Source organism: Cylas formicarius, unplaced genomic scaffold, assembly GCF_029955315.1.
Source record: "Cylas formicarius isolate icCylForm1 unplaced genomic scaffold, icCylForm1.1 PGA_scaffold_1__22_contigs__length_36826433, whole genome shotgun sequence".
NCBI classification, from domain to species: Eukaryota; Metazoa; Arthropoda; class Insecta; order Coleoptera; family Brentidae; genus Cylas; species Cylas formicarius.
In genome coordinates, this window is record NW_026844264.1 from 33,347,939 (window position 1) to 33,364,734 (window position 16,796).

Genomic DNA, 16,796 nt, shown 5'->3' on the forward strand with positions numbered 1-16,796 from the left:
TGTTAGGACAAAAAAATACTCAAAATCAAAAATATTGATAGCAGCCAATTTAAAAAAATAAACTTGGTTACTCTCCTGGCACAACGCAAAATACTATAAATACTAAAAATACTATAAATAAAATATATACTTATACATTTTTTGTTTTTAAGTTTGTTTCCACAATGTCATACTTACTGAGATAAGTTATCTTAAATGTAAATTGATGTAAATATTCTTTTAGGAGCCACAAAATCCTTTATAAGCGTCGATGAAAAGGGAACGAACTAGTGTTTAGTTAGAATTTGTTCGTAATACGTATTTTGCAGTTTTATTTAATCAAAGAAAACATCGATCTAACTTTTCAAACGTAAATAAATATGCGACCACGCAATTTTACCGATTCCCTGCTAATGTCATCGGGCTATTAGTTCGTCTCGTAGCTCACGGTGGCGCTAGTGATGTTCGGGGGTAAAATAAATGCGACCCGTAAAAGAATACGTTTATTTGCAAAATATATCGAAATAAATAAATAATCTAGTGCGCATAGATCGGAGTAAGTGCAGGTATCACAAAACTCGAGTCGAGAGGAAAATCTTTGGCCAAGGATAGTGTTCACGTGGCGACGTTCACAGCGCTACGTTTCGATCTCGAGTGCAGTTTCCGGAACAGGGACGCCATGTCTTTCTCGGGGAACAAAGTGCACACCATGCCCTCGACCAGGACGTAGATGAGACGTCGGTTGAGCACTGGACGTTGAAACAGCTCGAAAACGGTGAGCAGACCGCGACGACTCGTCTCAGATCCGATGATGTGCTTCAGTTCGTCGGACAGCGACGCGAGCAGGGCCGCTTTGGCTGCCACCCTCGTCCTGTTCTTCGTACCTGAAGACCGTTCGGTTTTGCGCTCGATGCGCACCCCGTTCGGCCAGAAAGACTGCCTGAAATCGTGACTCGCGATAACAACAACATTGATTTCGAAAAATCGTCGCTGGGCGGGGCAAGTTCGTAGCGCGTAGCGCGAAGCAGCTTTTTATTTTAAAAAGAAGAAGCTCGCGGTTTCTTGTGGTAAAGGGACGTATTGTATAAAGCGTCCTTAAAGTCTCGTCGAACTTCAAAGTTAGGGCAAACTTGGTTAAATATAAAAATTTGTACAAATACTATCTCGCGCGCCCTGTATAATTGACGAAACCTGACACTCTCTCTCTCGACACAGTTTACGACACTGTTCAAATCAATTTATCGCATCTTTAGCAGTTTTTCATTTATCAACTATAATTTACCCACAAAAACGGAAATTTTTAGGATGTTTTAGATTTTTTTGCCCATAAACGACACCCCTTGTATATAATTCAAACAATTTTTGAAATAGAGGTTATAGCCCTGGATCTCCCAAGTTTTCTGGTATATGAATTTTTTCAATAGAGTAAATAGTTTTAGAGAAATTAGTTGTTTTCTGAAACCATGCATTAAATCACACATCTCGTCTAAATTGAGGGCGAAAAGATTTTCTCAAATATCTCGGATAGACGAAAACTATAAATACAAAAATTGTTGCTCTCGATGTGGCCTATTACACTGTTTAAACCAATTTACTCTGGAAACGGACAATTTTCAGGGTCTTTTAGATTTTTCTCCATAACTGAAAAATCCTGTATATAATCTGGATCTTCCGCGTCTGGTGGTTAAAGAATTTTGGCGATCGTAATAATGGCTAATGGGTCTAGACTTCTGCTTGTCTGCCAAACCTGTAGTAGGTAGCTGCAAATTTAGGGCACCTATTACGTTTTATAATTTTGCACGGTATATCCCGAACACTCTGTACAATCGGTAAAAACCTGTAATGCAAAAGTAGCTACACGAGCTATATTTTGGTGTAAAACAAACTGACTTCTGAATCGCAGTCTTCTAGTTCGGTAAATTTTCATTAAAAACGAAATGCGAATACTGGCCACACCCTGTACATTTTTAAAAAATGTCAAGAATAAAAGCATTGGGTGGGTCTTGCGGATCTTTTGATCCGCAATTTTTTTCGAACTCGTACAGAAATGATTTTTTTCTGAGATCCATGCAAACGCGGTTTTTAATTTTTTTTAAATACTTGCCGACCCCCCGGCCGCCCAATTTCCACCGTTTCCGTTAAGGGACCACAAGCTATTTGCCCGCCAAATTTGAAGTGGATAGCTTCAAATTTCGGACACTTATCGCGTTTCATAGGAATGTTCAAAAAACAGCCGAAAATCGGAAAAAGAAGATGGTCGCCGGGATCCGATCCCAGCCATTTTTAATTGCCTTATGTGTCTCATGGACTGCCTAAAAGGAGCCAAATTTGAAGGCGGTGTGGCAAACCGTTCGAAAGTTATAGCCAATTAATACCCCGTCTACAGAGAAGCGGAGAACAGAGAAACGGACAGACAAAAAATTAAAAACGTTTTTTTTTTTCGACGCTGATTCCATCTGTACCAAATTCGATTTCATCGATTGAAGTTCGTAGCGCGAAGCAGCTTTTTTTTTTTTTTAATTTTTATTTTTAAATGTACAGTACAGAGTTCTATATTCCTGCCAAATCTGAAGTCGATAGCTGCACATTTAAGGCACCTACTAATAGAAAAGTTGTGCGCCTCTATACGCCCGATATGACCATATCAAAGAAACTGCCAACAGAAACACAGCCTTCTAGTTATAGCCAAATATCTTTAAAAGAAGAAGCCATTTTTTAGTTTTTTGCAAATTGCTGACGCGCCCTGTAAATTATTAAAAAATCTTATTCTTGATGATTTTTAGATCCGGATCTCGGGCGTCTTTTCGTTCAATTTTTTTTGTCAATATTTCAAATCGTATCCGAGAAATGTTTTTTTTTTCGAGGACCGTTGCAAACGCGATTTTTATTTTTTTTTAAATACGCCCAGTTTGAACGATTTAGTGTGAACTACTAACCCTCTGCCTAACTTGAAGTGGATATCTGCAAATTTAGGACACTTGTCATATTTCTTAATATAGCACGTAATATCTTGAGCACTTAATACAATATGTAAAGGTTTAGCTGCTTATATAGGCCATATGACCATGTAAAAGAAACGCGATTATTAATTTTTTAATAATACTTCCCGAGCTCCCCAGGGAACCAAACGCTACTCACTTGTCAAATATAATATCGATAGCTTCAAACTTCGGACACTTATCGTGTTGTCCAAAAAAGAATCGAAAATCGAAGAAAAAAGATGGAGGCCGCTGTCTGATTGCGGCTATTTTCTATTGACCTATATGTCATGTAGAATGTTGAAAAGGAGCGAAATATAAATGCCGTAGGTCAAAGCGCTCGAAAGTTATGACCAATTAATGCCGTGTCTACAGAGAAACAGACAACAGAGAACAGAGAACAGAAAAAATAATAAAGTTTTTCCGACATTGATCATTTCTGTAGCAATAAGTTTCGCTGCCAAGCGCGTATACTTTCGAAAAATTCAATAAGGCCCGGACAAGGAAAAGAAAAAGAAGAACCGGTACTAACAATAATTTGATCCCAGATCCCAAGGAATGTCCCCATCACGCTGGAATCCCGCCCAACAACTCTAAAGAACCTGATGAATACGAGAGCGAATTTTCCCCAAGAATACTGACGTCAAAAGTACAAATGAAAATGAAGCAAACAAAATTAACTGTTTATCAATTCAGGTTCGAACACTCTTCTTAAAATTGGCTTTGCAAATACCCACGACTGTGTAAAATATGTCAACATCTTAGAAATTTTTGTATATTATTTGTTATGTTTAAACCGTAGGTTGAAGAGAACCAAAAAGAAAATTTCATCTGAAACTTTAACTTAGCAAATAATTGATATTTTTTAATTCAAAATTTGTCTGCATGTCTTCTAAAAGAGGGCATGGAAGCTGCCATTGGGAGGACAGTGCAGTCAACTGGGATTCCATGGATAACCTCCTTGATAATAAGATCTTAAAAGAGAAGGAAAAAGGCTCCATTTTTTGCGTGAAAAAACAATATATACGAGGTGTGTTCAAAAAGTAAGATGAATTTTGTAATTGGAACGGGTTAACTACATTCGATTTTCGATATATATTTTTTGTTTTGTTGGTGCACATGTCCCTCACATACGTCCACAGTTTTAGTCAGTTTGCAGTTTGAGACAGAAACGTTAGACGTGTTTTGTGTGTTCGGCGATTTTCTGCTGCCAAAACAAGTGAAACAAAGGATTTGCATAACAATTTTGTGTAAAAAATGCTATACAAAACACTTGACATGTTGACAACGGCATATGGTAAATCTACTTTGAGTAAAAAAAAAAAAAGTTTATAAGGTGTTCCAACAAGTCGATGACGAACCTCGCTTTGGACGCCCCAGCAAGGCATTAACTGATGAAAGCGTTGAAGAAGTGAAACAAATGGTGTTCAAATAACGTAGAATCACTATCAGGAAAGGGGCTGAAGACATGCCATTTTTAAACAAAATTACCGTCGAAACCAAAGCTCAGTCGTCCCAATGGAAGTACCCAGAATCGCCAAGACCGAAAAAAGCACGTCAGTTTCATCAAATTCGAAAGCTTTGCTTACTGTTTTAATTTATTATCGTGGCGTAGTACATCAAGAGTTCTTCAATAAAGAGTATTACTTTGAACACTATTTACAAAACTTCCGAATTCCTCCTGCGTTCGGTTAATAGTAGGAATCCAGAAGTTTTGTAAATAGTATTAGAGTCGCCTGTGGAAGTTGTTTTTTTTTTTAAGTATTACCTTGAAGTAAGGCGCCTTTTGCGAACAGCAATACGAAGAAAACTTCATGAATTTTGCATCACGATAATGCACCTGCTCCCTCATCGTTGCTCGTGATTAACTTTTCCATATTCACCGTATATGCGACTTTTTCCTGTTCCCAAAGCTCAACGATTTAAGAAAAAAGTCACCTTACTTTTTGGAACACACCTCGTAAACCGTAGCGTTATCCAAAGTGAAGAAACTTACTTGAACACGTGGAGGTAATGGGCGACGTTCTTCGGGCTGGTGATGTGCGACACGTAGTCTAGTATTCTACGGTTCACGATGTCACCGAACATGGTCCTGAGTATTTGGCGGAGCAGCGTGACCATGCGCCTGCGCAGCCACTGGTTTCGCGACTTCAGGTCGAACACCTCGTCCATCAGCAGCAGCATTATGCGCAGCGGCACGTTGTCGTCGGTCTGGAGCACAGGTCATCCGAAAACAGGTTAGCGCGACGCGTAGACCACCCCCCCCCCACACACCTCTTCGATCGACTCGCCTACTTTGCCCGCTTCGTGTTGCTTCGCGTTCCTACCGTGAAACACCTTGGACAGGCCCCCAACCATCTCGTCCATCGTGCTGATCAGCTGCTCCGGCACTTGTTTGATCGACTTCATGCCCGACCTCAGCGGACTAACCAGCGTGTTGATCTGAACAGTGCGCAATGCATTCTCGAATCATAATTTCGGTTAAAATAAAGTATTTATATTATCCTTCCAGTAATCATTTTTTCTTAGTAGGCCTAGAGAAATAAATGCACAAACAAAAGTTTCACCGCATGCTGTCAGTCACAAATTTGATGTCAAGGTGTAAGAGATTTTTTATCTGATTTCGAATTGCTTTGTAGAAAGTACGGTCTCTACAGTTGGTGTACTATACGGATTAATTAGAGTTATTTACTGTTTACATGCGCAAGATGGATTATTTAAAAAAAAACACACACTTTCTAGCATTACAATATTGCTTTCTGCCATTCTCAGTTTTTCCATTTTATTCGATTTTAGATACAATAGTGTCAATTCGCCTCAAGACAAAATTTTTAATTTTTTGACGTATGTTGTATTTAAAAAGAAATAATAATAATAATATGTCTTTATTCCTGTATATCCACACTTTCTACGTATAACCCAACGGATTGAGAAACAATAACTCTTTTTGCTGTTTACAAAACTTCTGCATTCCTCCTGCGTCGGTTTTTGCTTAGCCGAAATTGCTGACGTTTCGCCAATCATCCTGTTGGCTTCTTCGGAGCTTGACTGAAACTGGATGAAAACCGACGCAGGAGGAATGCAGTAGTTTTGTAAAAAACATCACAGTACCCTGTGGAAGTTTCTTTGAAAAATAACTCCTTTTTATGGCGACAGCGATAGCACAATAACAGAAAAAAAATCATTTTTATTTCTCCCCACACTTATTAATGTATCCTATTTTGCTTAAAAACTTTACTTTTCGAAAAAGGGCTTTGAAGTTATTAGGAAGACTACTATACAATTTACCTATATTAAAGGAAAAACCATGCTCAAACAGTGTTGTTTTATATCACAATCCTTCTGTACAGATATTGAGGACTTTTGTAGTATAGAACCTTGCGATAAAAATAGGCTTCATGTAGTTTTCTTCTGCTCTCCATGTTCAACCATTTCGTCTTTACTAGTTTATGTGATATTCTGTCTCGGCGTCTAATAACGTATATTATTGGCAAACATGTATTCTGGACTTTCTGTATTCTTTGTTTTTACTAACAGATTTTAACTAATTTTTGCGGCCTATTTTCTACTGTGCAAAAAAAAGAATATTTTTATCTTTTTGATAAAAATTGTTATGCCGGAGGCCGCTCTGCATTGATGAGGATATGGTGGCGGCATGTCCTAAAGATCACTCACCGTGGTCGTCATGGGACCGCCGGTCGCCCTGTCGTACTCCCCCTGCTCCAAAAACGAGGACAGCAGATTCCGCAGGCCTTCGTGGGTTTCGAGAGTGCGAGTGCCGGTCAACTCGTTGACGTAGTGGTCGAGCATTTTCATCCTGCGCTCGAGCACAGCCCGGTCCATGTTGTGGAACGTCTTTTTGCCGGGAAACGCGAGCTTCGAAAGGTCTGGAAACTGCGAGGGTGCGTGGTGACAGGCCAGGGTTTAGTACGCAAAAAGGTAGTCAGTTTTGGCTTGAATGAGCCAAGCCATACTAGAGACGTCATAAGCGAACTATCCAGGCGGAAGACTCATCTACCTACCGTTGCGGTTGACTAACCAGCTTTTACATACACTGAAAGTGTTAACCCAAGAGGCGAATCTCCTAGTAGAGATGGAACCGACAGTAGAGCTTCGACCAAAACTTCATAATTTTTTTATTCAAAGACACCTCCACAAACTACTGTAATAATAATAATTATTATTATAATAATAAATTGCTTTTATTGTTGTATATCGTTATATATAAATATACAGTAGTATAATAGATAACTGTAATAGTAATATAGAACAATAGAAAGTTATTATAAGTAAAAATTAAAAGAATAACATTGAAAATCAATTTATTTGAGCAGTTTCAACCTGAAATATTTTTAAAGAATTTAATTGAATGTGATGTGATATACTATTAAAAATTACAACAAAGATAAACGATATTGTGGCTGGGAGAGTCTGCAGCGGTGCCTTAAAGCCACCGATTGAACATTACGAAGCTGTAATTTAACTCGTAAGTAGGACGGATTGGATGTGCTAATAATTTCGAAAACCAGGGACGACAAAAAGTACTCGAAAGTACTGTCCATTTTTGGACAGTTAAGTTCCTGGATCTTGTGGGAAATCCTATCAAAATTACGCAAGTCGAAAATAAATCTGTAACAGCTGTCTTTAATATAATAGAGGACGAAACCATAGTTCATAACCGAAAGAACAAGCTAAAAGTTTCCGTACACTGAAATTAACGATAGTTCTGTGTCTGTATAAATGGCGCAAAACCAAACAAGACTTTTTCCCCAAGAAAGAGACGCATTCCACGAATCTAAGCCTACAATCAAATTTAACGCCAGGGTTTTTATTACAATTCACATTTTTCAAACGTTCACCGGTAATTAATAAATACATTTGGGATACTTGCTCAATGTTAGACTTAGATTAGGTTAAGATTATGCCTAGAAGAATACAGAAATATGTTATGCAAATCCATAGGATCGAAAGAGTAAAATAACTGACTGTCATCAGCAAATGAAGTCAAATTCAAAACTTTTTTTTTGTCTGTCCGTTCTCCGTTCTCTGTCGACGCTTCATGAAAACGCGAATAACTTCTGAACGGGTTAAGCCACTGCGCAGATATTTGGCTCCTTTTTAACGGCCCACGAGATACATAAGAGTATAAAAAATTGCCAAAATTAGACAGTGGCGTCCACTTTTTTTTGCAATTTTCGTCTGCTTTTCGTACATCGCTATGAAACACGATGAGTGTCCGATATTTGCAGCTATCGATTTCAAAATTAACACATATATAGATCTTAGTCCCTTGACGGAACCTATTGAAATTGGGGGGGCTCGGGGGTCGGGAAGTATTTTTTAACATTTCAAAACCGCATTTGCAGTATCCAGAAAAAAGTCATTTCTCGAAAACGATCGAAAAAATTTTAAACCAGAAGACGCTCGAGATTCGGAGCAAAAAATTTTATTCTTGACGATTTTTTAAAAATGTACAGGGTGCGTGGGTAATTAAAAAAAAATGTGTTTCTGTTACAACGATAATTGACCGTAACTGTTTATGACACTGACGGTTATCAGTTTATATCATACGGCTATATAACCCATATAGACTGCAGACAGTACTTCAGGTTTTCACATATTGTATAGGGTGTTTGGAGTTTTCTGTGCTATATTCAAAAATGTTTCAAAATTGTAGCTATGAACTCCAATTTTAGCACGGAAGCAAAAGTCCATTCCCACATCTGAACTCTAGAAACTGGAATGAATCTCCTTTCGACAAGTTTTTAACAAAAATCGATTTTTTTTTGGATTATTCTGATTTTTAAATAAAAATTATGGATAAAAAGACGCGGAAGATCCGGTGCTATAACTTTTATTTCAAACATTTTCTCGATGATATACAACGTTTCTAAATTATTATTTACGGTTTATGTCTATTATCCACGCTTTCCGAGTTCATGTGACAGTCACTATATCTCGCACTCAATCTAGGTGCGATTACTTCATTTACTATTACGATGTACTGCTTGGTATCAGAAAACAAGCATTTTCTCGAAAACCATTTTCCCTATTGAAAAAATTCATATACCGGGAAACGTGGGAGATCTGAGGCTGTAACTTTTACTTCATGCATTCATACAGGGTGTGTCGATTATGGACAAAAAAAATTTAAAAGATCGTGAAAATTGCGTTTTTGGGATGATTTGGTTTTATCGGTATCGTAAATTGTGTCGAGAGAGAGTTTCAGGTTTCGTCTATTATACAGGGTGCGCGGCACATTTGAAGAAATATTTAAAAAAAGTTTGCCGGTGAAATTATCGACTACATCCGGCTGATTCGGTAGTGGTTAGAGAAAACGCAACTCCAGTCAATAAAGTATTCACTTCAAGCTCATTCAAGCTCTGAAGAAGCCAGAAGTTTTGTAAAAAGCATTACAGTAGCCTGTGGAAGTTTCTTTGGAAAAAAAAAAAAAAAAAAGATAATAGAAGTTGAGAAGACAACAGGGCGATCCAGAAGTTTTGTAAATGGTAAAAACGTGATATTGTCTTACTTACTTTGCCTTTCACGCGCGCGTGCAGGTCGTAAAAGTCGCTGTATCGTCTGTACACGTGCCACTCCTCCAAGAAACCCGTTTCGTATTGTCTGCCCACTCTCAGCGCGTAAATGCCAAATGTCTTGCCCTTCTCGCAGACGATACCTGCAACAACCTCGGGTTTGCAAGGAAAATGAAGTTTTTTTTTTAATAATAAAAGCCTGTCGAAACATTGCAGTAACGAAAGTCTTATTTTCGCGATCTACTATCGTAAAACATGAGAGGAGCAAATTCCCAAGAAGATCCACTATTTCCAGCTTAATAGCGCTTACGTAGTGTGGGACCCAGAGAATCTACAGGCACTTGTTAAGGAATTTCAAGATTCGAATAAAACAACGGGCCTGAAAACAGGAAACAGATATGGGACGTTTATTACCCGACGGACCTCTTGATTGAGTTGGCCATACATAGGCAGCTTCGAAAAACGTCTTAGTAAAACCTTAATCTTAAAATCTTCGAACAGCAGCACTCCCGTTAAGACTATAAATGCAAGAAAAGCAGAGTGCTTCCGACATATTATCAGGGTACTGCAATCACGGATCACCCGTAGATCGCTTAGGTAGATTGGCGATATTACGGAAGCGAGACTGGTTTTCATTCTGCTTGATACCTGCTTATGTAGTGTTTGAAGGGGGCGGAGCTAAAGGTGAACATTGTCGCGAACGACTAACTCACATATTGGTAAAAAATTAAGACCTGAGTGGTAAATCTCGTTCTAACGTTGTTGTTGTTGGTCGGTGATGTTTATATATTGTGTTCATTTAGTAATAGAAAAATAACTGAAGGTGCTAAATGGGTTAGGTAAAGCTTGGTAAAAAAAAGTCTATATATCCGGGATACATCAGGGTTTTGATCTGGGATCATTATTGTTTTATCAACGGCCTGTTGTTTAAATACCTAGAGACGAAAGGTGTCAACAACTACGGCCTCGAATGACTAAAGTATCTTTATTAAAAATGTATCCATTATAACGGTATGAAAGGTAGTTGCCGGTTGTTGGTAGACCTCACGATAGGAATTAACCATTTTATATTCCTAGCAGGTGGATCGACAAAAATGCGAACTCTGACGCCGCAACGGAAACATCGCAATGCACCTCCAAAAAGAGCCCTCAAAGTTTGTATTGATGTTAGAATATGCTGGATTACTTATTTCTCTAGCGAGGACGTTCTTCTCATAACGAACACACAAAGTGGCAAGGGCTTGGTTATTGGCTTCTGGAAACTGGCTCGCATTCTAGTGTGTACTTGCTTATATAGTGTTTGACGAGAGCGGAGCTAAAGGTGGAGGGGTTAAGATTGTTTGGTTGTAAGCGACATCTATGGATTCTCGGATTTAGAAGAATTAATTAAATTTTTTTCCCCGATTGTGTTCGGCAATTGCTGATGAGTTTATTTGACGTAGTCTTAAGGCTCTTTTTCGTGTTTTTGTGTGATTGTGAATAAAAATATAACTGAAAATCTGGAGAGTTTGTTAATTCGCCGAAACGGCACCACCTATTTGGGACCCCTGTTTAAGCAAGACGCATCTGTCAAACCGCAGTACCTGGATCAGTAGCAACACATAACCTCAATTGCTGCCTAAACTATGCAAAATTCCTATAGGAATTGCTTAAGAGGGTGACTTTTATTTTAACCAAGGATTCCAAAAATGTCGAAATATATGTCTGACACTTTTGGGACACCCTGTATCAACAAAATTATAATATTTTAAGTCTTCAGAAGAGTCCAAGTAGCTTTTGTAAGAATCTTTTTTTCGTATCTCCAGCAGATCAATAGGCTTCTCCGGAATGCAAGAGACTGAAGACGCTAAACTGACACCAAAATTAAGCGGTAACGGTTTCATTATTCCTCGCCACCCCGTCGTACCTGTTTCGATAATGCTGACGGTGATCGTAAAGTCGCCATTTTTTGAACGATCCGCGACGTCATCGTCTTCGGGTTGGCGCGAGTCTCCGCCCACCTCAGCCCGACCGGACCCGAACACGACTACGTCACTGAACGACCTCGTGTGTTTCGGCTTGGTTGCCGCGTAGTCGACCGACAAGAGCGCGCGCTCAGTCGACAACGCCCCTTCGCCCTCCTCGTCACCTTGCGGCACCAAGTCGAGCTCGTGGAGCAGCTTGACGTACGACTTGCTCCGTTTGAACGCCGGCAGGAGTTCCCTCTCCATCCTGTCAAGCAGGACGCGTTCGACTTCGTCGAACCAAAGCTCGCTAGGAGTTTCCTGCAGGTTCCTGATTTTGAAGTGTAAAATCTGCGCGACTCCAGCGTCGACGTGCGAACGTCCCCCTCCCCTCGAACCGAGGTACTCCTCGTAGAGGTCCGATGCCGTCGACCTGATTACTTTGTAGACCGACGACGCCATCTCGTGGTTGCCCCGGAGGTTTCGCAGGTCGGCGAGCTCCTTCCTGACCGAGTCCTTCCAGCCCTCGATGTTCAGGTAGAAGAAGAGGTCGCAGTGTTTGCCGCGGGTGGTCGCGAAGTCCATGAAATGGGACAGACCGAGGTTATCTTTGAGGATCTGGTGGAGGGTGAGGTCGACGTCTTCGGCTCCCAACGGATCGTCGGCCTCTAGCCCTTCGAAAGGGGCGTTTTCTATTTTTAACAGTCTGTTGTCGATGAGTTTCGTGACGTAGGTCAGGCTGCTCAGCTGCTGTTTGACGCTGAGGTCGCTGTCGCCGCCCGTGTCCCTCGACCGCTGGAAGTATTCTAGGTATTGTATTGTGCATTTATTGCGTTGACGTTTAAAGTATTTTACAGTACCTTAACAGATATTTATTCCGCATTAAGTGCATCTTGCCTGAGATGGACCGTAACGAATATTTGTAGAAACTTGAAACTTTTATTTGAAACGTAATCCAATTTTTGGAATAAATGGAAGCGTTGATTTTAACATCAGGTGATAAGAGTTTAATCTAAATTGCAATATGTTCGTATATACTACGGGCGTATTTGACAGGGATCATTAAAGTAAGTAAGAATTTATGTACCTATAATTCAAAGGATATGGTGTGTTCATAGATACAAGAAAGTGACCAATTGCTTTTGGATGGCATTATCCAAGGGTGGTCATTAACAAACAATGCAACAAAATTATTACCTAAAGTTTCGGAATTTAAATTCAGGTAAAATTGTGGTCCGTAATAGAAAATAATTTTATACCTACCTGTGTTTAATATTCTTTGGTTTGATATACTACGTTTATTAGTAATCATTCTTATTTCGTATGTAATACAGCGTGTGTTGAATCGTGTGCGAATTATGCAAAATATGTGCGAGTCTAGTGTATCTCAGGAGATGCTCCCGCCCAAATGTAGAAAACACTATTCTATTGACACTAAGAAAGTTATAAATAATGTTTATTTGACTCTCATTGAATGTGGTGCCAGCAAATCATCTTTAGAAGAAACGGCCACATTGACGAAAATTCCAACATCAACTGTATGGAAAATTGTGAATAATCCCATTTCAGCAAGGAAAAAAAGCAGCGATGCTGACATTTTCTCGAGTGTAGATGAAAGTGATCAAGATATAATACGGCGTAAAATTTACCAGTTATACGAGGAACAAAGCGTGCCTACATTCGATATCTTAATTAGGAGGCTTGAAAAAGATGAAAACCTGACTGAAACTGTCAAGCTCTGAAGAAGCCATTTCGATTTTGGACGACCTTCACAATATTCATCCTTAAGAAAACTACGACCGCGACTGAAGTCCGAAAACCAGCGATAAACAGTAGTCCTAGATGGTGCACACACTCTTTCGCCAAAACCTGAGTAAACCTAACCTCAAAATGTCAAACTTCCCTATAAAAACCCGAAATATAAAACGCAGCCCTCATATCCCGGTTGTTAGTGTAGGTAGATAAATTCCTAGGACGGTCCTGGAATGGTTACGGGTAAGGGTCTGCTGCGAGTAATAAACATAAGGCAAAGCTAATCACAGATACCGCTGTAAAAACAAAATATTTCATAAGACGCGCGGCAACGCCGCGAACACGATTAGGTTTCAAGCATGGCACGGACCGTATGTGACGAAGACCAGTTTCTATACTCGCCAGTCTTCATAATTTTGATACTATTTAAAAAAACATTTTCGACCACAACCGACGTAGGAGGAATCCAGAAGTTTTGTAAGTAGTATAACCATCGGGGAACAGATTTTACAAAATGACTGTTTATATCTTCAACATTACATACGTTTGCATCGGAATACGCTTTTTTTCTTCTTCTTTCTTCGCAGTTACAATATTTTATCAGTTTTACAATGGCGGATGTTAATCTACAGTCTATGACCGCTTCTAGACGTGCGATCACGGACCATATAGGCATCGATATTATTTAATTAAAAGTTTACATGCGAACTGTATGGCACTTTCGTTTTGGTTTTGGCTTATAACTGTGCAACGTCAAAAGATATAATTCAGGGCCGTTCTGCGCAAAGGAAATAATACCTACCGATTTAAAACGCGAGTAATTGACTTATGGACATGCAAAAATTCAACAAAACAACTTGTAAAATGTTACTTATATTATTCGATATAGAGTCCTGAGTCGCTGTCGTCATCTTTATCTGAAATGATTATAAAGGGTTTAATAGTATCATAGAAATTGTCTGCAGTAATGGTTAACCAGATTTTTTCAAATAACGCATTAACTATTGCCTAATAATAATCAATATTAATCAACAACGCGATAATTGAGAAATTAATACTGAATTTAAAAAATAACTACTACTTACTTATGGCTGCAGGTGGCGCCACTTTTTATCGCCGTCGTTAAGTAAAAACCGTTTATTTGCGAAAGCACTATACCTCGCACAGTATCGTCGAAATATAATCAAAATTGTTTTTTTTTCTGTAACTTCATTTTAAAAAACAGGACAAATGTAATATTTTGGTTAATATTAGTCCGTTTCCTATAGCCATTCGTTTTAATTGCCTCGTTTTTTTGTTAAATGGATCTTGGGAGAAGCATAACTGAAAGGTCAGTTTAGGCAGAGGCGGAGTTGCCACGTTTACTTAAAATTTTTCCCGAGTAACGGCTAACCAAGTTTTTCCAAATATTTCGTGAACACTGCACTGCACGCCTCAAATGGGAGAATAATTTTGTATACCATTGCCTAATAATAATCCATATTTCAAAAAAAAAACGCACCAGTTGAGAAATTAAGACTAATTTTTTTTTTTAAATTAGCACTTACTTATTAATGACTGCTGGTGGCGCCACTTTTAATCGCCGTCATTAAGTCAAAACCGTTTAATTGCGAAAGCACTATACCTCGCACAGTATCATTGAAATTCGATTTCTTCCTGTAACTTCATAAAAAAAAAAACGGGAAAAACGCAATATTTTGGTTAATATTGGTTTCCTTTAAACAATCGTTTTTAGTAGTGTCGTTTTTACTTTTTATATAGGTCTTCGAGTAAATATAACGGAAACGTCTCTTTAGGGAGGGGCGGAGTTGCCCCGTTTTCGAATTCGACTAACGAAAAGCGGCGTTGCCAGATTTTGTTTATTTTCGAAAAACGCCACTATGTGGAATTATAAGAACCTTTTTTTTTGCCCAATTTTATTCTCCTTACTCACTGTAAGCTTACCAAATTTTGCATCTCGTCGCAAACTAAGTCTTTAACGCTCCTGAGCTCTTCGGAGTTCTCGGATAATCTCAGAACGGTAAGGAAAATATCACTCGACAGACTAGAATTCTGTAGACACTGGAAAAAACGTATCAGGCAGCCCTTCGGCTCGCTCATAGACTTAAGACTTACGAGCCAAATGATGATCTGATTGATGTAATCGGGGTCGCAAAACAAATCGAAAAGGGGGCGCAGCACTCCGTTGGCGAAAACGTCGCGTAGCATGTATCGCAGCACCTTGCACTGGAAATCCTCATCAGGCAGCAAGACGTACAGTAAGATTTCCACTAGCTCGCTCAAAAACTCTAAAAAACACCCTCGAAGATTTATAAGGGACCGGTCGCGTTCGAACGTACCTTCTTCAGTGCACTTATCCATACAAACGACGTCCCTACATACTAAATTTTTCTCCATTTGGCACTCGAGCTCGAAAAAATGCTCCTCGAGCGTGGGTTTTTTCGAAACGCCCGTCGCTTTGGCCGAATCTCCAAACCGAGTGTCATTCCCTGAATAAACACAAGGAACTATACCATATTTACCTCGTTTTAAGTCACTATTTCTCCCGATGTACCAGGACACGTCCGTCTCGCTTTTGTTTCGTTTATGCATGGTCCGTTTAGGCGACATTCGGACATCTCTCATCTGGGATTGCCTGGCGTGTTCCGCTAGGCTCTCTTGTTGTTTCATCTTCGTCCTGGCTTGTTTAAACAGCCTCAAGTGCGAGGCCGCGTCATCTACTAACCTTTGGGTTAAGTACGGTATCCAATCGATCTCCTTCACCCTAGGAAAAAGCTTCTAACCTCAAAACCGTAACAAGGCCGAGTATTCACCTGTTTGAAATGTTTATGGCGAACGATTGCGCCGTGTGTCTCACGGCGGAATCCGTGAATTCCGCGTTCGCCGATATTAAATTGTACCACGGCTCGATATAATCCCTAACGATGTAACCCAAAATATCCTGTAGGGATTTGTCAATTAGGTCGCTGCCGGTAACCCTGCTGTCCCTTTTCTGGGGTTCTTTCGGACCGGAAACCACGTTTCGGATCGCGTTCAAGCCGCCTTTCGATGAAGACACGTTCGTCAGCGGATTGCCCGCGCATTTTACGTAAAACTGTTCGACGTTTCCCAACTTTAAGTACAAAAAGGAAAACATTCTAAAATACGGCGAAAGGTGAGGGGATATAATTGGCGAATAAATATCACGTACCCCACCAAAAAGACTGTTAAAGTACTGACACTGAGCGCGAGGAGATACGCCCCGAAAGTAGAAAAAAACAAGAAAACAATCAGAGAAATCCATCCGAGCGACGAGAATGCCATTTTATTGTGTTCGAGAACGAATTTAAGTAAACATTTTTCGCGTTGACCTTTCTGTCGTCGAATTAGGTCTGATAATACTCGGCAAGTCGGAGAAAAACATATTTTTTTATCAAAATTGTAAACATTACATCCAATTTGAAGGTTGGAATTTACCACAAAGTATCAATGGGTTAGTTTCATCCACGAACCGACTGAACCTTGGGCAAGATTACAACGACCATTCGTTCACCGCTTTGATGTTGGAGTTTGTATACACGGAAATAGACGCGTATTATCTCTGGCAAGAGGATCCAGCTGTTTAGATC

General features: G+C 39.5%; 1 protein-coding gene across 3 annotated transcripts; it reads right to left on the minus strand.

Moving 5' to 3' along the window:
* Positions 1-468: 468 nt before the first annotated feature.
* LOC132696233 (sorting nexin-13-like) lies at positions 469-16,665 on the minus strand. Of its 3 annotated transcripts, XM_060660953.1 has the most exons (12): positions 16,379-16,665; positions 16,002-16,325; positions 15,711-15,952; positions 15,528-15,656; positions 15,304-15,476; positions 15,133-15,249; positions 11,400-12,231; positions 9,494-9,636; positions 6,633-6,851; positions 5,232-5,399; positions 4,954-5,168; positions 470-919 (listed from the first exon to the last, which is right to left on the minus strand). In XM_060660953.1, exons 1-12 carry the CDS (start codon positions 16,489-16,491, stop codon positions 595-597), a joined length of 3,000 nt encoding a protein of 999 aa, XP_060516936.1. In that variant the 5' UTR covers positions 16,492-16,665; the 3' UTR covers positions 470-594. The 3 variants fall into 3 exon arrangements, with proteins under 3 accessions (XP_060516935.1, XP_060516936.1, XP_060516934.1); XM_060660952.1 differs by having other exon boundaries at positions 469-919; positions 15,528-15,952; positions 16,002-16,300; XM_060660951.1 differs by having other exon boundaries at positions 15,528-15,952.
* Between the last annotated feature and the right edge of the window lie 131 nt (positions 16,666-16,796).